A 22,510-nucleotide genomic window follows, 5' to 3' on the forward strand; every position below is an offset into this window, starting at 1 on the left:
GTCCTCCAGTCCACCAGTCCTCCAGTCCACCAGTCCACCAGTCCACCAGTCCTCCAGTCCACCAGTCCTCCAGTCCACCAGTCCACCAGTCTTCCAGTCCTCCAGCACGCTGCTTAGCTGATGGAGAACACCTGTGCCGCTGCAGTGGGCGTCTCCGGTATGAGTGGTAACATCACCTCAAAAGCAAAACCATCCATCCATCCATCCATCCATCCATCCATCCATCCATCCATCCATCCATCCATCCATCCATCCATCCATCCATCCATCTTCTTCCGCTTATCCGAGGTCGGGTCGCGGGGGTAGCAGCTTCAGAAGGGAGGCCCAGACTTCCCTCTCCCCAGCCACTTCTTCTAGCTCCTCCGGGGGAATCCCGAGGCGTTCCCAGGCCAGCCGAGAGACATAGTCTCTCCAGCGTGTCCTGGGTCTTCCCCGGGGCCTCCTCCCGGTGGGACGTGCCCGGAACACCTCACCAGGGAGGCGTCCAGGAGGCATCCTGACCAGATGCCCAAGCCACCTCAACTGGCTCCTCTCGATGTGAAGGAGCAGCGGCTCTACTCTGAGTCCCTCCTGGATGACTGAGCTTCTCACCCTATCTCTAAGGGAGAGCCCAGCCACCCTACGGAGAAAACCCATTTCGGCCGCTTGTATCCGCGATCTCGTTCTTTCGGTCATGACCCAAAGCTCATGACCATAGATGAGGGTGGGAACGTAGATCGACCGGTAAATCGAGAGCTTCGCTTTTTGGCTCAGCTCTCTCTTCACCACGACGGACCGGTACAGCGCCCGCTTGACAGCAGACGCTGCGCCAATCCGCCTGTCGACCTCCCGCTCCCTTCTTCCCCCATTCGTGAACAAGATCCCGAGATACTTAAACTCCTCCACTTGGGGCAGGACACCCCCCCTGACCCGGAGAAGGCACTCTACCCTTTTCCGGCTCAAGACCATGGCCTCGGATTTGGAGGCACTGATCCCCATCCCGGCCGCTTCACACTCGGCTGCGAACCGCTCCAGCGAGAGCTGCAGATCACGATCTGATGAAGCCAAAAGGACCACATCGTCTGCGAAAAGCAGAGATGAGATCCTGAGGCCACCAAATCGGATCCCCTCAACACCTTGGCTGGTCTAGAAATTCAGCAAAACATGCAACACAACAAACCAAGAATTTAACTCAAACTAAATCTAATCAGAAAAGTAAATAACTTCGAAATATAACAAGCAAATCCAAAACAGCAAAGTAAGAGACTCAAAAAGGAAAAACGAGGCCACAATAATTCCCTGGATGGAAAAACTTTGAGAATTTTAAAATGAACTTCTTTAGCTTTAGGACTTAGAGGAGATTTAAGGTCAGCAGTTCTCCACTTATTAACCTCTGAATCAGAAAACTAATTTAAAATGCAGTTTTTATTTGGTCGGACAGGAAATATAAAGTTAGTTAGATGCTGACGCCTCCGTTAGAATTACTTTTGTCCAAAAGGTTAAATCCAAACAGTTGAAGTAACTGAAGATTAGCTGATTGAATGTTTATATTTTAACCAGATATTTGACTGCAGAGGGGTCAGAGGTCATTACTGTGTTAAACTGAGTATCTGAGCAGTCCAAATTATACAATAAGCAAAATTCGTCATAAGACAACCAATCTCTATCGTCATTAAGAAAATGTCTTCTGGACCAAATACCTTTTTCCATCCAGTGATCCAAACACAGAGACTGATTCCTGTGTAACACAGATCTGTTGTTCCAGGTGGAGTTTGGTGAGGAGTGAAGTTGTGTGTACATTAGTTTCCAACACAACAAAACCTGCTTGTAAAGGCAGATATCTTAACAGGAAGTCTGTCTACAACAAAGTCACATCTAAGAACAAAATCTATGCATCCAATTTTTAAACAAACCTTTAGGGAGACAAAACCAGAAACTATTTCTATTCATTAGAAAAGATTTCAACCAGTTTACCTTTAAGACCACATTTAAACACTCAAAGTCAACAGCTTGTAAACCTCCATCTTTAAAGTCTTTAACCAGATTTGCTTTCTTTAAGTTGTGGACTCGATTTTTCCAGATGAAATTAAAGTTCAGCTGATTTATATCTTTAATGTATTTGTTAGGTTTGGTTCAACAGGTTCTCCCAAACAGGCTCAGATCTCTTTGGAGCTTCTATTTAACTGAGATTTGCAATTCTGTATTTTATTCTCTATGTTAACAGTTTCACTGCGTTTAGCATCTTTAGTCATTAAAATTCCCAGATATTTAACTGAGGATTTAATGGGATACTATAAGCTTCCATCAGATCAGAGCCATGAATCTCCATCAGTTCACATTTCTGCAGGTTAAAGGTCAATCCTGATGCTTTGGAGAAAGTATTAATTAACTCAAGTACTTTAGGGGTTTGGTCTAGACTCTTCAAAAAACTGTGGTGTCATCAGCTAGTTGACTGATTATAATTTGGTCATCTTTTATGATGATCAGTTTTTTATGAAAATACTCTTCACTTCAACGGCCAAGATGAAGAGGATGCCAAGATGCAATATTTCAACAGGGCTGAAATATTGCAGCTCTGTTTCACTATTAATGGAGAACCGTGGAGACGCACCGTGTGGCAGAGCAGCTGAACTTGTTATAAAAGCTTTTTAGTATTCTGCAGAAGTTTGGTCCAAATCCAAACTTGTGTAAAACTTTGAAAAGAAACTGATGTTCCAACATATCAAAGGCTTTGTAGAAATCTAGGAAAAGGATGAAGCCTTTATCCTCAGTCAGGTCACTGTACTGGAGTAAATCCTGCACCAACCTGATGTCATCATGTATAGATCTTCTGGACATAAAACCTGTTTCAGGCTGAGAGGAAGTGAATTATTACATAATTACGGTACATAAGATCTCTGTAAAAACCTGGAATATAAATTCTCAGATAATCCCAGAAATGTCTGTATAGATTGGCAGTAAGGCCATCAGAGCCAGGAGATTTATCCAGCTTCAAGCACAAGGTGGCGCTGTCTAGTTCTTCCATATTAATATCTTTGTCGCAGTTTTCCTTGAACTCATCAGAGATTTGAGGGACAAAGTCTCTGACTTGGTCTAGCAGAAGGTCGCAGTCTGGGGTTGAAAAAGAAGAGCAATAAAGGTTTTGGTAAAAGTTGCTCATTTCTTTTGCAATTAGAATTTGGTCCGTACCTGATCTGGTTCTGACCCGGTACAGCTGATGAAGAATTGCTCGTCTTTTTCCTGAGATCCGGGTCAGAGTTTCCCGTTCTGGTTCCGCAGTTTACGGGTCAGAACCAGAACCAGAACCAGAGCATGTAGCTTCAGAAGAAACCCAGCAGATGCGAAACACGACTCTGCTCCAAATTTAGTTTCAGTTTCCATGGTGACCACACCCAGATGCCCCCCATCATCTTCATCATCACCCTGAAGAGGAGCGGTGATGAAGATCAATGAGCTAAAATCAGAATTTATATCCAGAACATTTTGATTGATTATCAATCCGTTAAAACCTTTGGTGGTGATATTTAATGACTAATTAAATATAATAACAGGAGGAATTAAAAATAAACTAGTAGCTTAAGTATAAAATACATTTTAAAAATAAAATAAATCAAAGTCTGCAAACTAAAATGTATAATAAATAATGTATTTAAAGAATGCCTTCAAATATAAACTGAAAAATAAACAGAATCTTATGATTTATTGGGTCTTATAAATAGAAATTTAAAATAAATACATATAAAATGTATTTCATTAATACTTTCCTACTTTAAAATTTTTCTCCTTTATGAAATGTTTTACATTTTCTAACAGGAAGTGAACCAAAGACTTCAACTGATTCTTTCAAACTAAAAGTAGGAAACATTTTCTCAGAGAAATGAAAGCTGCTAAGTTTCAGTCCTCGCTTTATTCTGAAGTTATGAAATGATTTTTATCGTTTCCAGCTCAGATTTCAGTCCAGCAGTTTGAATCCAGGAAACGTCGAGGGTCACCTGCTAGAAAAGAAAAAACATGGAGGAAGAGGAGGGTTTCTGTCCGTTTAACCTTCCTCTGGTGTTAGCTTTCTGCTGCCATCTGTAGTGTTAGCGGGTCATTTTGGACCCGTGTATTAAATCAGCCATAAAATACCCTAAAAACAATCTTTTATCATTCAATGTTTTTCTTAACTCTTGTTTAGCTGGTTGGGCTCCCTCATCCATGAAAAGATTGGTTTTAATATTTTTTTGTGGCCCCCTGGGCCTTTGTTTTAACAGCATACCCCTCGTTTTCAATGTCTAAAAAGTGGTCAAGTGAACCTTAAGAGAAGAAGGCAACAAAATAATCAGTTTTTCTGTTACCTGAGTGTAACTGAGAGATATTAAAACACATTTCTTAAATGTTCAACAAAAAAAAAGATTTTAATTTTAATATTATCAAATATAGTAACATCTATGGTGTTTCGGGTCATTTTGGACCCGTATATATTTACTTCAAGAAAAGGGCAAAACCTCTGGCCCTGGGTTGAACATCAGTGGAAGGAGTTGCACCCATCTCTCCCAAACATCCCTGATGGGAGCAAGCTTGTCAGATTTTGCTCTGGTGTCTCGATTGTCAAATCTGAGGACTCTTGAGATCATCTGAAAGGTCCGAAGAGACATTGTTGCCTGGAAAATATTTCTGCCCGTTGATGCATCCCAGAGACTCTCAGTTGCCTCATTGCTGGATCTGTAAACTCCAGCAAGGAGGAGAACACCAATGTAGGCATCCAGGTACGTCTCATCAATGTCTTTCCACGTGTTGCCATGGACTTTTTCCCCCTCAAGGTTTGTCATGGCAATTATGACTTTTTTTAGTGACAATGGCAAAAAAAGATCAAAGCACGTCTTGATGTCACTTATTCTTGTCACAGCAAACCTCGTGACCCCAGGGGTCATTTTGATGATGTTTGCAGCAGCTGTCCTTCCATGCACATCAGGAGGAACTGTGCTCCAACGGATGTTGCCACGTTTGGATTGGAATGATTCAGCAGGAGCAGCTTCAGCACCAGTGACCTCCTCTTCAGACTGATCAGTTGTGTCTGTTTCTTCCAATTGGTACTCCACATCATCTTCGTTCTCAGAGGCCTGCTCATCTCCACCGCTAAAATCCTGTGTGTCCTCTGCCTCATTTGCAGCAAAGATGTGATCCAAAGCTTCATTTACAGTGAATCTTCTCCTCATTGTTGCATCCTGTGAATTGGAGATGTGTACTCTGCAAGTCACCACCTCTACACTCAAATGGCTTGACAAGCCTGGACATGTCTCCCTTTGTTTGTTCTCACAAAAAGGCAAAGAGAAAAGCCCCTAAATGAAGCTCAAGTGGTTGGAGGAAGAGGCTGTTGGTTGATTGTGTGTTCATGATTTAATTTTTGGCATTTTTTATTGTTTTATAATTGAAAATTTTAACCGGGTCACAAATGACCCGAACACCACAAAAGTCATTTTTTTTCACCAGAGCACTTTATAATTTAGTAAAAAAAAAAAAAAGATTTTACTTTGTTTAAATGGAAGTCCCTGACAAAGTCAAAAAGTTTCAACGCAAAAAACAAATGTATGAAGTACTTTTATGCATGCTAAAACTCAAAACGGGTCCGTAGGGATCCTAACACCATAGGAAGGTTAATCAAACTGAAGTTCTGGAGAACGTCCAGTCCAAAAACCTTCAGCTGAAGATTCTTCTCCGGTCCAACCTGGTTCTGATGGACTCCCTGCTCAACTTTTCTGAAATTTACTAATTTAATTTATATGGTGGAATCGGGTTGGTGGAACTGGGATGGTTGTCGGTTCCGTTTCCAGGGAGTTTCTGCTCAGTAGCTGAGGCAGCAGACAAAGACCGGGCCAGCAGAACCAGGCCGCCACTAACTGGGTCAGACAGTAAAGAAGTCACGCTCTGCTGAACCGGACTTTTAATTAAAACGTCTCCCGTCCTACTGGAGCGGACGGCTTCCAGAACCGCCCCACTGGGACCAGAACCTGGGCCGGACCGGAACCAGCTGCAGTTATGCTGGGAGGTCATCAGCAGCGGAAGGAACCGGCAGCAAGTTTATTACAACATGATGATGATCACCACGAGTTTATTAAACCCGACGGCGTATTTCTATGTCCGGTTTCATCATTTCGAATTCGGTTGATGAAACGGTTTAATGGTTCTGGTCCTCCTGGTTCCGGTTCTGGCGCTGATCCATCTGGAGGCAGAAACTGGGAGGAAATCTTCCTCATGGGAGGATGAGGATGAGGTGTTTCCAAGGTGACGGCAGCATCCCTCGGGCTTGGCGATTACCCTGCAATGCAATTAGCCCCCCTTCCTTTGCCGGAATTAGAAAGCAAACGCAATAAAGAGTAAAACACGGAGAAGACGACACGGTTCTGGTTCTGGAGATGCTGCAGTCCAGTCCTCAGCAGGTTCTGGTTCCATCTGAACAGAACCACTGAGTGGTGGATGAAGTTCCTGCTGGAATCTGGTAATAATATTAATGTTCCCATGAAGTGTTTCCAGTTTTCTTGGTATTTTGGCCGTTTCTGCTGATGGTCCATTCTGATGGATTCTGGGAGATTCTCTCTCTCTCTCTCTCTCTCTCCTGTTTTCTCACCCTTTGGGTCCAATTGCCCCTAAAAGCTGAAACCGGTCCGCTGCAATCTACCCCGACTCAGCACTTTGAACTGAAGCAGCTTCCCTAAACGTTCCTGGAGGATTGGTGGGAAAATGAGCCGCCGTCTCTGCAGCTGCATTAAAACGTTCCCAAACCGGGTCCAGCAGACGCTCACCGGACCGTTAACTCACAGAACCGTCGACAAACTCCAACAAACTGAGACAAACTCCTCGTTGTACTGTGAGCCCGTCTGTGTTTCCATGAGTCAGATTAGTCACATGTTCAAAGCTAATGTTTTTAGCATAGTGTTAAAATGCAACAGCGCCCTCTATGGCCACAGAACATGGTGTAACACTGCACCTCACCTTAAGGAGGCAGCAAACTTAACTGCTGTGCTCAGGAGCTGCGCTCTGATTGGCTCATCATTCAAGAGGACAGGGCCGAATTTAGGAGGGTGTGGGCCCCTGGGCTTGAGCCAATGTGTGGTCCCTACTTAATCATGGTTATACAGTTGTGCATAACATGCACACACACACACACACACTACATATACATATATACACACACAACATTATCTACCTACAAAATCCTAAAAATCAGCCACCGTTCCCCTTTGCTCCGCCCCCAGGTCAACTCTCCATTTGCACGGTTTACAACAGTGACCCTCTGGTTGCCTACTTAGTGACTTTCTTGCTATATTTTGCACACAGACAAAAAGAATCAGCAGGTCAGCTTTTTCAAAGATCGATGATTGGGCAAAAATATTGCAATTGGTGCGAAGCTGCTTTTTTTTTTAATAGCAATTTTTCTGTAGAACGTTTGATAACTAATCAATGTGAAGACCATTACTAAAACAAAATAGTTATTAAAGAAGTACTTGGACATCTTGAATATGTCTACATATTCGACAGAACATTCCTAATGAAGATAAACTGGACGGTATTATCTATTTATCCTATAAATATTGTATTTATCCTTCTTCATTTCTATGTTTTTTTCATCTCCTCCCTCTTTCAATTTTTAATCAACTGAATCTGTCTAATTATAAGGTTTATTTCCTTACCAAGCTCATAGTCAGGGTGAGTATTTCCCCTCTGACAGCCAAACCTGGTCAAAATCTTTATTCTGCGGCAGTTGGACTATTTTGCCCTTCGCTTGTAGCAGCAGGAGATTTCCTCCCGCCGCTGCTAGCTGGAGGCTAAAGCTAGTTCCGCTTTTTTAACTTGCCTTGAGCGCGAGCAAACAGAGCAGTTTATTACTTTTATGTAACTTTGACAGTTTTCTTGCTCTTTAAATAGTCACAGAAACCCGTTTCACAGCAACACTGACTTTTAGTATCTTTAAAAACACGACATGCAAAGTAAAACACAGCTGGGAGAACTCAGCCTGTTTAATGTGCCCACCACTTGGCGCTGGCTTTCAGAGCGCGATCTGGAGAGGAGACGTTTCTGATTTTGTGTAACCCTGTTCCGATGCTTTAAAATTAACATCCATATTTTGACAGCTCCCTGCTTCTTGCTCAGTCCGAACACCCGAACACGAAAGCTCCACCGCCTCTGACTCGGCAGGCACCAGATCAGACCCAGATCCAGGTTCTGCTGGACCGTAGAGCCGCTGTTAGCAAGGCTAACGTGTGAGAAGCGGAGAGGGACGGTGGTTCTGTTCCATGTCCAATATGAGGTTTAAAAACCCTGTAGCTTGAATATTTTCTTCATCACCTCTCTGTCGCGCTCCGCTGTCATACTTTCTGTTGTCCGCCATCTTGAGAAATCTCTCCCTGATGCTCCGCCCCAAAGCGTAAGACGCGTCAAACATGGACCAATAATAATCAGGCATTCATAATGGACGTTTGCCAGAACAAATCAAACAGTTTTTCAACAACACCGTCAAAATCATCTTGGCTAATGATAAAATTAAGGCATTCTGACCTTATTCATCCACAAAAATACAACGCATCATTCGGGGCCCCCATCCCGCCGGGCCCTGGGCTGGAGCCCCGGTAAGCCCATGCTAAAATCCGGGCTTGAATTCGAGGCACCGTTTGTTGTCAGCCACGTGGTTTTTAGCAGGAAAACACAAATATGGAGTGAGGCTTCAGATGTCCCATCACGACTGGAGGGCAAAACCTGAGCGATCATTAATTAGTAATAAAATAAACATCAAGCCTGAAAACATGACACTGGATGTGTGAAATGTTTGTTGAAACATTAATGGTCCTGCTGTTGCGAGAAAAATAATGTTTGGTTTTGATCTATTCTTCAACGATTTTCTGCATAATTTTCCAATTTGCTGTGGCGCACTGCCATAAATTAATAATGCCAACATCTCCATATGTCATTCACTCTTCTGCGTTTTAAAACGGTTGTATTACGCGACAACTTCCGGTGGCCATAGCATTAGCTTTCAACCTTGAGGAAAATGGCTCAGTCTTGGCGCGGTTGTTTTTCTTCAGTTCCTACTTGTTCATGTGGGGCAAGAAAACAACAGTATCTGTCCTACCATGCGTTCCAGACGGACCCGGAGCAAAGGAGGCCATCAGAAAAGATGAGGGTCTGAACTTCAGCATGAAGCCAAGCAGCACTTTGTATGCAGCCGCCATTTCTCTCAGGAGGATTTTGTCAGCGGATCCACCACCAGGCGTCTGAAATGTGGATCTGTTCCTTCTTTGTTCACCTGGAATAGTTTCAACTCCCCAGATTAAACGGAGTCCGTTCTTTAGAAATGGCAGCGTGTCTGCTGGCAGAAAGCTAGCCAGGCTAAAGCTGGCCAGGCTAAAGCTGGCCAGCCTAAAGCTAGCCAGACTAAAACTGGCCAGCCTAAAGCTAGCCAGGCTAACGCTGGCCAGGCTAACACTAGCCAGGCAAAAGCCTTCCAGGCTGAAGCTGACCAGGCTAAAGCTAGCCAGACTAAAGCTGGCCAGGCTAACACTAGCCAGGCTAAAGCTGGCCAAACTAAAGCTGGCCAGACTAAAGCTGGCCAGACTAAAGCTAGCCAGGCTAAAGCTGGCCAGACTAAAGCTGGCCAGACTAAAGCTGGCCAGACTAAAGCTAGCCAGGCTAAATCTGGCCAGACTAAAGCTAGCCAGACTAAAGCTGGCCAGGCTAACACTAGCCAGACTAAAGCTGGCCAGGCTAACACTAGCCAGGCTAAAGCTGGCCAAACTAAAGCTGGCCAGACTAAAGCTGGCCAGACTAAAGCTAGCCAGGCTAAAGCTGGCCAGACTAAAGCTGGCCAGACTAAAGCTGGCCAGGCTAAATCTGGCCAGACTAAAGCTAGCCAGACTAAAGCTGGCCAGGCTAACACTAGCCAGGCTAAAGCTAGCCAGGCTAAAGCTGGCCAGACTAAAGCTGGCCAGGCTAAAGCTGGCCAAACTAAAGCTGGCCAGACTAAAGCTGGCCAGACTAAAGCTGGCCAGACTAAAGCTAGCCAGGCTAAATCTGGCCAGACTAAAGCTAGCCAGACTAAAACTGGCCAGCCTAAAGCTAGCCAGGCTAACGCTGGCCAGGCTAACACTAGCCAGGCTAAAGCCTTCCAGGCTGAAGCTGACCAGGCTAAAGCTAGCCAGACTAAAGCTGGCCAGGCTAACACTAGCCAGGCTAAAGCTGGCCAAACTAAAGCTGGCCAGACTAAAGCTGGCCAGACTAAAGCTGGCCAGACTAAAGCTAGCCAGGCTAAATCTGGCCAGACTAAAGCTAGCCAGACTAAAGCTGGCCAGGCTAACACTAGCCAGACTAAAGCTGGCCAAACTAAAGCTAGCCAGGCTAACGCTGGCCAGGCTAACACTAGCCAGGCTAAAGCCTTCCAGGCTGAAGCTGACCAGGCTAAAGCTAGCCAGACTAAAGCTGGCCAGGCTAACACTAGCCAGGCTAAAGCTGGCCAAACTAAAGCTGGCCAGACTAAAGCTGGCCAGACTAAAGCTAGCCAGGCTAAAGCTGGCCAGACTAAAGCTGGCCAAACTAAAGCTGGCCAGACTAAAGCTGGCCAGACTAAAGCTGGCCAGACTAAAGCTAGCCAGGCTAAATCTGGCCAGACTAAAGCTAGCCAGACTAAAGCTGGCCAGGCTAACACTAGCCAGACTAAAGCTGGCCAGGCTAACACTAGCCAGGCTAAAGCTGGCCAAACTAAAGCTGGCCAGACTAAAGCTGGCCAGACTAAAGCTAGCCAGGCTAAAGCTGGCCAGACTAAAGCTGGCCAGACTAAAGCTGGCCAGGCTAAATCTGGCCAGACTAAAGCTAGCCAGACTAAAGCTGGCCAGGCTAACACTAGCCAGGCTAAAGCTAGCCAGGCTAAAGCTGGCCAGACTAAAGCTGGCCAGGCTAAAGCTGGCCAAACTAAAGCTGGCCAGACTAAAGCTGGCCAGACTAAAGCTGGCCAGACTAAAGCTAGCCAGGCTAAATCTGGCCAGACTAAAGCTAGCCAGACTAAAGCTGGCCAGGCTAACACTAGCCAGGCTAAAGCTAGCCAGGCTAAAGCTGGCCAAACTAAAGCTGGCCAGACTAAAGCTGGCCAGACTAAAGCTAGCCAGGCTAAAGCTGGCCAGACTAAAGCTGGCCAGGCTAACACTAGCCAGGCTAAAGCTAGCCAGGCTAAAGCTGGCCAAACTAAAGCTGGCCAGACTAAAGCTGGCCAGACTAAAGCTAGCCAGGCTAAAGCTAGCCAGGCTAAAGCTGGCCAAACTAAAGCTGGCCAAACTAAAGCTGGCCAGACTAAAGCTGGCCAGACTAAATCTGGCCAGACTAAAGCTAGCCAGGCTAAATCTGGCCAGGCTAAAGCTGCCCAGGCTAAAGCTAGCCAGGCTAAATCTGGCCAGGCTAAAGCTGCGGCGGTGGACCACGACAACGTGGCGCATCTGTTGCATCCTAGAAGTATTTTTCATTTATTGAATATATTTTATTTGGCCAATTGTTTTTGTTCAGCCGTGGAAGCATTACAGAATCTGAGCTGCGTGCTACGTCACTGATTGGTTGGGTAGCGGAAGTGTGTCAGTTGTAACGTTGTAGTTCTAAAAAGAAGAAACTTTGTAACGGTTTTCTGACTGTTTCTGAGGAGAACAATTCCTCAAGAAAATACACACAGTGTGGGCAAATAAAGTTTCCGAAATGAAGAAGGACTCCTGTCTGTTTTGTGAGTGCAACACATCCTCCTGCGGGTAAATATCTAACTAACATGGCACAGTACACATTTGTCATGTACGATCATTTGAGTCAAACTTTTACTACAATTGTAAAACCTGATCATAGACATTATACAGCACAAGTGTTTAGTTATAACCATAACCTGTCAAGTCTCCCGTTTCTTTCCAGGAAACATCTGTATTTTACCTCCCTCTCTCCCGTATTAGTATTTTCCCTAATATCCCGTATTGTTCCCCCCCAAAAGGATTCAACATCAAAAACACACAAACATACACAAAGAAGAAAATATTCAGTCATTTACATGTTCCTGTTTTTAGGCTTGAGGTTTATTTTGGGATTATCAATATGCTGTGGTAGATTAGCTTCCGCGTGACGTCATGCTGCAACGTTTGGAGAGATCAAGTCAATATGGCTGCCGTCACTCTGTCTGATCAACGAGAACGTCTTGCTGGTCGTATTTTCTGATTTGACTTTGTGGGGTTCCAGCTGCGCCTGGCGCAGCTCTGGATCACATGGAGGAGTTGGAGACCAGACTCCAGAAAGTGGATTTGTCTGCCACACGTTTTAGCCGTTTCTGTGCCTCTGACGACCAGTTCCGCTTCTACACCAAATTTCCATCTGAGCGTGTTTTCCGGATGTTCTGGGAGTCCGTTGCATCCTCTGCATCCTGTCTTGCGTACTGGAGCAGGGCGCAGAAACTGGAAGCGATTGCTGCAGCCGGCCTCTGATGGACGACTTCCTCATCTACTCTTTCAGGGTGGCAGTGGGCATGAAGGAGCAACTTATTGCTGACATGTCAGAGTTGCTACTGTCAGCCGAGTGTATTACTATCAGCTACCTCTATCTAAGCCACGTCTCCCATCAACACGTGGCTCAGTCGTGAGGAGGTGAAAGCCAGTCTGCCTCAGAGATTCCTGAAGTTGACTCCAAATGTCCGCATCATCTTGGGCCGAACACACGTTTCCCTGGAGGCAGCGCCGTCTGAACGGCTCTGCGCCCGCAGACGGCGCTGCGCTCCGAAGGGCCTGCTGGGAGCGGCTGACCTTCATCTCAGCGCTGCGTCTCTCACGGAGACGTCACCACGGTCAGCGGACTCCTTCCTCTCCTGGAGCCGGGCCACCGAGTCGTGGCACACGGAGGCTTCCTGGATCACGTTGGAGCCAAACTCTCTGTTCCACCATGCAGGCATCCTGACCAGTTCAACCAGTTCAGCCAGTCAGACGAGACCCGGGCCAGAGTTAAGAGCTTCCATATCTGGGACTGTGCTGCTGTGTTCTGGCAAATTTCCAAAATGACTAAAACTCCTGAATTGTTTCTTCATGCTTTGGATTTGAACTCAGTTTTTCCAGCTCAACATGAAGAAACCAACTAAATAGAAACATTTTCAGTTGGCAGCATGCAGGTTATTTATGCTGGTCTTGGAAAACGTTCTTTCTTGCAATACTATTTCTCCATAAATTTTCCATATTATAATAATAAAAAAACAGAATTTGTGGCGACAGAACAAAGCAGGTGTTGTGTGAAACAGTGACGGTCTGCTGGGTGAGGTGGCCTGCAGCCTCTCAGCGTTTCTGCGAGTCGTTCTTGTTTTTTAGACAAATTATGCCCAGGAACAAAGAGTCGTCTGCTTTTTCCTTTTCTCTCCCTAAACTTCAGATGCTTTCTCCTCTCGTCGATTGTCTTGATATCTGCCCGTTTACATTCCTAACAGGAACGCGGAACTAAGTGTTATTTTCTCTGATTATCTGCACTAAACCCTCTCGGTGTGATCGCTGTTTCCTGGATGCAACTCAAAGAAATGATTTGAAGATATTTTTTCTCTGAAGTTTCTATTAATTTAGTGAAATTCAGAAGGAGATGTGTTAAAAATGAAAGCCAGATGGTGGTAGAAAGCTTCCTGTCACGCTGACAGAATGCCAAAGTGATGAAGGTCTATGAAAAGAGACTATATCATAGAAAATGTTAATAGACAGGTCAGTAAATGAGCTTCAGTTCCTGTTTTCATTCAGACTATTCCAAGAATCACATGGGAACAAACTACCATCAGCTGTTCGTAGTGTAAACAGACATGTAGTTTAGATGCATGGTGACCCAGTCTAAGGGACGCTGGACCGGAGCCGGGTCGGCAGTTCTGACCTGAGTCTAATAGGTCTGGACCTTTTCTGTCTGAAGTCGACACCAGTTTGGTTTGTTTGGGATCTGAACTGGTTTATGTTGGAGGCTCATTACTTCAGAGCTGGTTTTGGTTCTGGTTCTGTTGTTGTAAGGTGGCCCATCTGCCAGCAGAGGAGATGTTCTGGTCTGGTCCGGTCCGTTAATCCGAGGGTCGGATGATGAGTAGTAAACATCTTAATCCGGCTGATCAGCTTAACGCACATTTACCTTCCTCCAGACGCAAAGTTCTGACCCGGAGCAGAACCAGCAGGTCTGGACCAGAACCAGCAGGAAGCTCCTCAGTAAAAGCTTGAAGCTCCGTCAGTCAGACTGACAGGAAACAGAAAACACTCATCTATTATGAACAGCAGGGAGAGTGTGTGTGTCAGTGTGTGTGTGTGTCAGTATGTGTGTGTGTCAGTATGTGTGTGTGTGTGTGTCAGTGTGTGTGTCAGTGTGTGTGTGTCGGGGTGTGTGTGTGTGTGTGTGTGTCAGTGGGTGTGTGTGTGTGTGTGTCAGTGTGTGTGTGTGTCAGTGTGTGTGTGTGTCGGAGTGTGTGTGTGTGTGTCAGTGTGTGTGTCAGTGTGTGTGTGTCGGGGTGTGTGTGTGTGTGTGTGTGTCAGTGTGTGTGTGTGTCAGTATGTGTGTGTGTGTGTGTGTCAGTGTGTGTGTCAGTGTGTGTGTGTCGGGGTGTGTGTGTGTGTGTCAGTGTGTGTGTGTGTGTGTGTGTGTGTGTGTGTGTCAGTGTGTGTGTGTGTGTGTGTGTGTGTGTGTCGGAGTGTGTGTGTGTCTGTGTGTGTGTCAGTGTGTGTGTGTGTGTGTGTGTGTGTGTGTGTGTGTGTGTGTGTGTGTGTGTCCTGTCAGCCCCTCCTGCTGTAGCCGTTTGTTTGCAGAGACATGAATGATTGAGGAGCAGTGAGGCTTTCTGCAACGCTCAACACCTGCTGCTATTAATGTTTACACACTGACACACACACACACTGTCATATTTCCATCTCAGGAACTGGTTCTGGTTCTGTGGGTCAGTTTCCTGTAGAGCTGAACCAGAATCTTTCTGATAGTAGAGCAGATAGATGTTGAGCTCTGTATGTAGATTAGGTTTCTAGACTGCTTCTTTAAACTGGCAGTTCTGTGGACTGGAACCGGGTCGTGTAGTAAACCCAGTCTGAAATAGAATTAAGCTAAATAAAAAGCTGATGTTAGTTTTTTTCTGATAAATCTCTGCAGCTCAAATTAATTCTGTTTTGTTTTTTATTCATATTAGTTTCTGCTAGTTTTATAATTATTTAGTTTTCTGTTTTTTGGTTTCTCTGCCTTTAATCATCTCAGGTTATAAATGTGACTGTAGATAAACTGTCAGTAAAACAGGTTAAAGCAGAACCATTAGTGCTGACCTTTGACCTGCTGACCTTTGACCAGCGGAGGGTTCTGGCCCGCTTAGATCCGGCCCAGTTTTCTTGGTTCTGGTGTTTCTGTGATATTTCTCTAGATCCCTGGAGGCGTTTTCCATCTGAGTGAATGAATCTGAGTGGGCAGGTCCCATCTGCCATTTTCCAGGTTATTCTCTGAGTTGACCACCAGAGGGCAGCAGATCCGTCGTGTTGGACCTTTAAATGTCTCAGGTCAGGGTGAACTGGATCAGAGGAAAGAGTCTCAGTTCAGCAGATCTGAGTTACTGGATGTTTTAGTCATCCCCTAAAGCAGAACCAGGTCTGACCCTTGACCTTCTGTCCCCTCAGATATGGCGACATGGTCCCAAAGACCATCATGGGGAAGCTCTTCGGCTCCGTCTGCTCCCTGAGCGGCGTGCTGGTCATCGCCCTGCCCGTCCCCGTCATCGTGTCCAACTTCAGCCGCATCTACCACCAGAGCCAGAGAGCCGAGAAGAGGCGAGCGCAGAAGGTACGGGCCTTCCTCACACCTGCAGAGTCTTCCTCATCCTGAGACGGTTGATGATGCGAGGAGCCGCCGTGTTGGAGCAGGAAGTCCGCCTTGCTAGTTCTATCTGGGGTTGGTGTGGCTCCCAGTTTCGCAGTAGGTAGTGTGACTTTGGAGAGCGTTCCAGTTGACTTTCCCACTGGGAAGCTGGAATTTCCCACTCCTGAGTGCAACTGGAACGCAACAATCAGAACAAACTGCTTCACCTGACCTTCATCACCTGGATCCAGATGAGAAGAACCAAATCTGCAGACAGGGGGGTGGAGGTGAGGGGCGCACCGGGCAGCAGGTAGCAGCTGATTGGTCCAGATCTGGAGGTAACCATGGAGACAAGCCCTCCCTCTCTCCCTGTCAGGTTGAGTGGCTGCAGGTTGCTGCACGTGCAATGACCTCAGTGGACCTGCAGCAGTCAAAGGTCAAAGGTCAGAGATGGTCTGCTTGTGTCCGGGTCCAGAACTTGGTTGGATCATGGTCAGACAGCAGCCTGTAGTTCCACCTTTTGCCCACTAGGTGGCGATACGAAGCTTCTGCTTGTTATAATCTACAGTTTGTGTGGCTCCTTCAGCGCCACCTGGTGCAGCCTGATGGTGGTGCAGCCTGAAGTGGCTGCTTCAGCCTCCAGCAGGACAAAACTGTTCAGATCCATCTGCAGGTCACTGCTGCTCATTCGCCCCATCATGGACGCCCTCCTGACCTCGTGGCCTCTTGTTTATACTTGAGGGACATCCAAGCTAGTGTTCAGGTTGCTTCTCAGGGTTTGTTTTGGTTGGATTTTCGTTGCCTTCAGGAGTCTGAAGAGATGAAACTTCAGTCCCAGGCAGACCCTGGTGACCGTTTTACACCTCTGGTCCGGTCCAGCACTGATCCGGTCATCAGAAACCTCCTGCTGCTCTCTAAGCCGCCTGAAACCAAGTAGCTGCTGAGATTAGCATGAATGGCTGCTGTTTCTGTACTTCTCTACCTCAGTGGTCTCAAACTGGACTCCTCAAGTGCCGAAGTTCTGAAGCTTCTAGATGTGTCCCTTCTCGAACTTGACTTAAAAGTCTGAACTGCCTGGAGCAGTCCAGAGCGAGGCAGAGAGAGGCTGCAGGAGACCAAACCTTGATGGCCTGGAGTTTGAGACCACTGGTTTAATCTGTCAGCATGTGGAGGAATGAACCAATCAGCATGCAGGATCATTGTGACCCAGAGGACAGGCCGAGGAGCCAATCAGCTGGTGAGGTGTTGTAGCAGATCTATGTCCCAGCCACGGTCCTCCAGGCAAGGCTCTGCAGCAGAAGCAGCAGCTCTGGCTATTGGTCAATGGAGGTTCTTCTGCAGACATCAGGTGTTTCCCTCCACCTGTAAGATCCTCTTGATCAGCTTTCTGAACCTTCTCTGTCTGAGACGAAGCTTTGAGCAGCAGCTCCAGGTCGGATGTCCTGACTCTGTCCCTCTGGGTCACATTCAGCCTGAAACCTGCTGCTGGGGGTTAACAGCTGGGATCCTTTGAATGCGCTGATGCTGGTCCAGTCCAGATGTGTCCACCACAGCATGGTGGCTCAGATAATGGCAATGTTTGTGTCCTACAGGCATCCAAAGAAGCAGGCCAGGCACTGGTGTGCAAGATCAACCCCAACTTTGAGCTGCAACATCACCACCTGCTCAACTGCCTGGAGAAAACCACGGTGAGAACCTGAGGTCAGAGATAACTTGCCCCTGAAGTCAGCCCATGATCTTCTCACTTCCCCTTTGCTCCTCAGAACCACGAGTTTGTGGACGAGAAGTTGTTTGAGTTGAGCTGCCGGGACCTAAGTCCGGTAAAGCAGCTCTCTCCATCTTCCTCCATCTCCTCGTCCTCACCTCATGGCTTCTTCTGCTGTGGCCACAAGATAAGGAAGACCTTCAACATCCCCAACTCCAACATGTCTCTGGGTCTGCAGGGCAGCATCCAGGAGCTGAGCACCATCCAGATCAGGGAGCGGCCAATCATCAACAGGTTGGTGCAGATCCATCAAGGTGGTCATGGTTCCTTATCCTCATGGAGGTTCCTGATATTCAGGCTAATGAGCATCAGGAACCTTCAGAAGATCATGAAAGGTCACAGCTTGGGTTATGTCTGGATGACGGATGAGTAGCAGCAGATTCTAAAGATTCTAAAACTGGTTCTGGAGTTTTTACTTGGGTTTAGATTATCAAAACGTTGCAGGACACTGGCCCTTGTGGCCTGGAGTTTGAGACTGCTGCTCTGAAAGAATCAGAATCTCTGAGATATTGAGGAGCTTTTAGAGCCACCATATCTGTGGAGATTTCAGCAGCTGTGAAGGTCCCACATGATAGATTAATTCAGAGATCAACTTTTCAGCTGCTGAACCACAGAGAGGCAGTTCTGGTCTGTTCCCTGCAGAAGTACTGCGCAAACACATGGCAGCAGCTGGTCACGTGCCGCGGTCATGTGACGGAGCGTTCCCATGCAGTCAGACGGCAGGAATCCAGACTATGCATGTCTGTGGGAGGACTGGGAACCAGCTCCTGGTTTTTCAGTTTCAGCCATGAGGTGACGACTGATGGAAGATCTGCAACCTGAACAATCAGACCTAATGGACACCTGAACTGTTTTACCTGTCGGACCCCCTGACCCGTCACCCTAATGGACAACTGAGAGGCAGGGGTGTAATACTGACTGACTGAAACTTCACAGGAGAACCACAATACTCACAAATCATTTATTGTGAAGCAAAATATAAATGACCAAATATTGACTCCAGATGTTAACTCCAGAACATTCTCCTGTTTGTCTTCCTGTCCCAGTCGATCCAGTCTGAATGCCAAGTTTGAAGAGACGCTCCCTCTGAACTGTGAGCCGCCATACCTTTTCCCGTCTGTCGTCAGCATTCCCACACCTAACACCACTCCAGACGGAGACCGGACCTCCGGTTCTCCCGACCACTGCCAGGCCAACATCGTCCGGGTTTCTGCTCTCTAGAGTCCAGCTGGCCGAGGGGCTGACGGCGGGAGGACGTCCCAGAGAGGAACGTCTTCCACTGAAACACCAACACTGCTGTAATTACTCTGCGTTCCAGGTCCGGCCGCATCCACAGGAGTCTGGGGAATCTTCAGCTCAAACACTGGAGACAATCCAGTTAGGAACAAACCAACCGGAGCCTGCAGACCTGCTGGTTCCACTGGTTCTACTGGGTTGGAGGCCATATTACTGAGCCACTCAGGGTTTCCAGTGATTTTACTGGGATATTCCACTTAGGGTCATGACCCAACATTAACCTAAGGAACCCCAAAATAACCAAACATTTTCTTCTTGTTCACCACTGAAAACATCTCCAGCCCTCTGCCCCAGGAACTACTTCTTCCAGTAGTTTGTGTTCTTAACCAAAGAACAAAGAGCAAGTAATGAACCGCTTTTAAAGACCGGAAACAGAAATAGCTGAAACTTCAACCAGCTCACCACCAGGAGGCAGCATAACGGGTGGATACCGGAGGAGAACTAGAGCCAGAATCCAGCCGGGTTTCCTTCAGATGATTGTGAATGAGCTGACCGAGCAGCCGTCTGCTGCACCCAGGTTTTATCTGCTGGTAAATTTGGTTGCTATATGAGACGACATGATGGGCTGTTTGTGGTGCTTAGCAGAGAAATCTTTTTGCTGTGATATCTTTATCATTTTTTAATCTTTCTGCCTATGCATGTTAATGTAAACAGTCATGTTGAGTCTCCTGAGCTAGCACTCAGATTTACAGCATGCTCCTGAACGCTTTGCTCTACCACGACTCGTCTGGGAGGAAAAGGACCGAGAGGATTATTGTCCTTTGTTGTTTATTAGAATAAAACTGAATGAAATCACTTAAAAATATTTAGTGGAAACGGCCTGTTAGCCGCTGGTTCTCCTTCATCACTTCCTGCCTGGATGGTGCGTTCCAGTGAGGCAACAGGCTGGAATATTTCTGTTCACATGAGTCATTCTGTTGTTATTAATGTTTTTATGAGATCCATAAAGGTCTTTAAAACCTAAGCGACTCTTAACTGGACGCCTCCTCCTGATGATGACCAGGCTGAGGATGGAACTTCCCTGCATCACTTCCTGGTTTCGGAACAGGAAGTGATGATGATCCAGCCTTCATCCTGCTCCTGTGGTTCTGGTTTGGCTGGATGGATTCAGTCCAACTCTGGTTGTAAAAGATCTGCTCATAGTTTCTGGTGAACGTGTCATGTTCTTCCATTCTGTGATGATATGACGTTTTCAGCCACAGGATATTTTCCTAAAGCCATGCATATGTGGAGCAAACAGGAGTGATTATTTATCTGTTCAATAAAGACCATTATTATCACTTCTCCTGGCCTCCATCATTCTGACCCAAACACCAACCATCATCCAGCAGGTGGACAGTCCAGCAGGGTCACTGGACTGGCCGAAACTTTAAGATCGACTGCAGCAGCCTCAGCTCCGCTACCGGCAGCACCAACAGGTCCAGGTGTCCATTAGGGAGTGAAGCAACAGTTCAGTTCCTGACCTTCATAGATGACGGGTTCAAAGGTTGCTTCTGGTCCTCTGGACACTCATCCTGGGCTGATGGGGACTTTTCCATCCCAGTACCATCCAGTCTGAGCAGCGCCAAGACGTTTCTGGGTTGGGTTCTGATCCGTTTATCCTGACAAATTGGTTGCAGCAGCAACAGCAAACATTCTGACACAGAGCCTCGTCAGGTCTGACTCCTCTGTGGTTTTCTGGACCGGTAGACCAGTAGACCAATGGAGCTCCACTGGCCTAATGGAGCCAATTGGCCCATTGGCAGTAAACCGTCTCCAGGAGCACCAAGCTGCCTCCAGCTCTGGCTACATCCTGGTTCCTGGCTCCCAGATTACTCCAGATTCTGTGGTTCTGTATGGCGGAGTCAGTACAACCCTTTCCATGCGGCGCCGGGCGCCTCCAGGTCCTCCAGCCCGGCCTCAGCAGCTCTCTGGTCTCAGGGTCCGACCCGGTCGTTGACACTGGTTCCGTTGGTGCCTACGACTGAACCGGACTCTCCAGGCGGCCTAGGGGTTCCGTATGAGTCTGGCTGCTGATGGTGGTGGCCGTAGTACAGCGCCCAGAGCAGCGTGAGGGTGAGAGCCATGGCCAGGATCTGCGCCACGCCAATAGAAACCCCCAAAAAACGCAGAACCTGCAGCGGCTTGGTTCCCCGGATGAAGCGGTAGACCTTCAGACCGCAGCCCTGAAACACAAACAGGAGGCTGTGATTGGCTGAGAGTCCGGAGCTGTCCTGGCCAATCAGAGGCGGCGAGGCTCACTTCCTGGTGCAGGTCACTGAGGTCATGCTGGTGGGCGCGACCAGCGCAGCCGGGGAACTGATTGGTGCAGCAGGAGTCAGGAGGAAACTCCATCTCTGTCATCTCCAGCCAGTCGGTGAAGTAGATCACCCCACAGCACTGAAACTGGTCACAACACACACACACACACACACACAATGTAAGCGCACAGGTCACATGACCATAGCAGCTCTCTGTGAGTGTGTGTGTGTTACCTGTGTCTGGAAGCTGTCCCAGGTGTGTGTGAGCCACTGGTAGCGCTGCAGGCTGTAGTCCGGCATCCGGGACTTCAGGCTTATCATGTCGGCTCGCTGGACTGAGGGCTGCGCGCGCACACACACACACACACACGCATACACACATTTGTCAGTGATCGTGGCCTTGGCCGTCTGCATGTTTCCATCATCAGCTGAAGGAACCGCTAGCTGAGGCTAACCTGCTGCCTCCTGCTCAAGCAGATGTTAGTATTTCAATCATTATCTCATTTAGCAGTTTAGCTTCCGGTATTTTCTACGTGTTTAGTGGTTTAGCTTTAGCTTCTGTTGACATTTTTATGTTTGGCGTTAGCGTAGCTAAGATCTTTTGGTTAGTGAATCGAACTTTTCAGCTAGCTGTACCGCCACTGGGATAACTACTGGTGATGTAATGACAACCATGGCGGCCATTTTAAAAAAATGTTTACCAGAAAAAGGAAAGAAGATCAAGAAAATATAAAAGGTTCAATATATGTTGGCACCAAATATTCATCTAATTATCCATTTTAGTGACAAAAATGAATTTCCATTATGACAGCCATCTTGAAAAATCAAACTATTATCAGTAAATCAGTATGAGTAATGTGGGTCTAATTATGTATGATTTGGTACCAAAAGTATTCATCTGTGATAATAATAAATAATAATAACATTTCCTTGATGACCATGACGGCCATCTTTAATTTTTCCACTTTTTCCACCACTTTTTTTTGGAGAGGGACTGGAAGCCGATCTGAGAGCAGCGGGCCGGACATGTCTCACATTTCTGGTTATTCTTAGAACCGGCTCGGGCTGGAGCCTCTGGTTCTGGGCCGGCAGCTGCTCAGCTCTACACGCCGGTTCGGTTCGGGCTAGCCTGGTTCGGGTGGGAAAGTTTCACCTTACAGGTTTTATCCAGAACAATTAAAGCAGGCCAGAAAGTTCTGACACTAAGCCTCTCTAGAACCATTGTTCTGAGGTTCTGGTCGGGTTCTGCTGACCTGTGGTTCTGAAAACGTGACGGTTCCTCACCTCGTCGTAGGTCCAAACTGCAGAGGCCAGCTCCACACAGAAGATCACCAGCAGGCTGCAGAAGTACTGGAACACAGCAGAACACAGTCAGACCCAAACGGGTCAGAACTGAACCTCCTTCTGTCTCAGAACC

The 22,510-nt window shown here is 47.0% G+C and overlaps 2 protein-coding genes across 2 annotated transcripts in view; one reads left to right on the plus strand and one right to left on the minus strand.

Annotated features, from left to right (window-relative positions):
* Positions 1 to 20,133, plus strand: part of kcnd2 (potassium voltage-gated channel, Shal-related subfamily, member 2) — a 30,388-nt gene extending 10,255 nt beyond the window's left edge. Inside the window, exons 2-5 of the mRNA XM_028043738.1 lie at positions 15,615 to 15,777; positions 17,385 to 17,480; positions 17,556 to 17,791; positions 18,604 to 20,133. Of these exons, the coding sequence (XP_027899539.1) occupies positions 15,615 to 15,777; positions 17,385 to 17,480; positions 17,556 to 17,791; positions 18,604 to 18,778 (670 nt within the window). The 3' untranslated portion in view covers positions 18,779 to 20,133. The remainder of the gene's footprint in view (positions 1 to 15,614; positions 15,778 to 17,384; positions 17,481 to 17,555; positions 17,792 to 18,603) is intronic.
* Positions 18,505 to 22,510, minus strand: part of tspan12 (tetraspanin 12) — a 9,601-nt gene continuing 5,595 nt past the window's right edge. Inside the window, exons 4-7 of the mRNA XM_028043742.1 lie at positions 22,378 to 22,443; positions 21,328 to 21,435; positions 21,095 to 21,238; positions 18,505 to 21,018 (exon numbers count right to left, since the gene is read on the minus strand). Coding sequence (XP_027899543.1) covers positions 20,770 to 21,018; positions 21,095 to 21,238; positions 21,328 to 21,435; positions 22,378 to 22,443 — 567 coding nt within the window. The 3' untranslated portion in view covers positions 18,505 to 20,769. The remainder of the gene's footprint in view (positions 21,019 to 21,094; positions 21,239 to 21,327; positions 21,436 to 22,377; positions 22,444 to 22,510) is intronic.

Source organism: Xiphophorus couchianus, chromosome 17 (assembly GCF_001444195.1).
Source record: "Xiphophorus couchianus chromosome 17, X_couchianus-1.0, whole genome shotgun sequence".
Classification (NCBI taxonomy): Eukaryota; Metazoa; Chordata; class Actinopteri; order Cyprinodontiformes; family Poeciliidae; genus Xiphophorus; species Xiphophorus couchianus.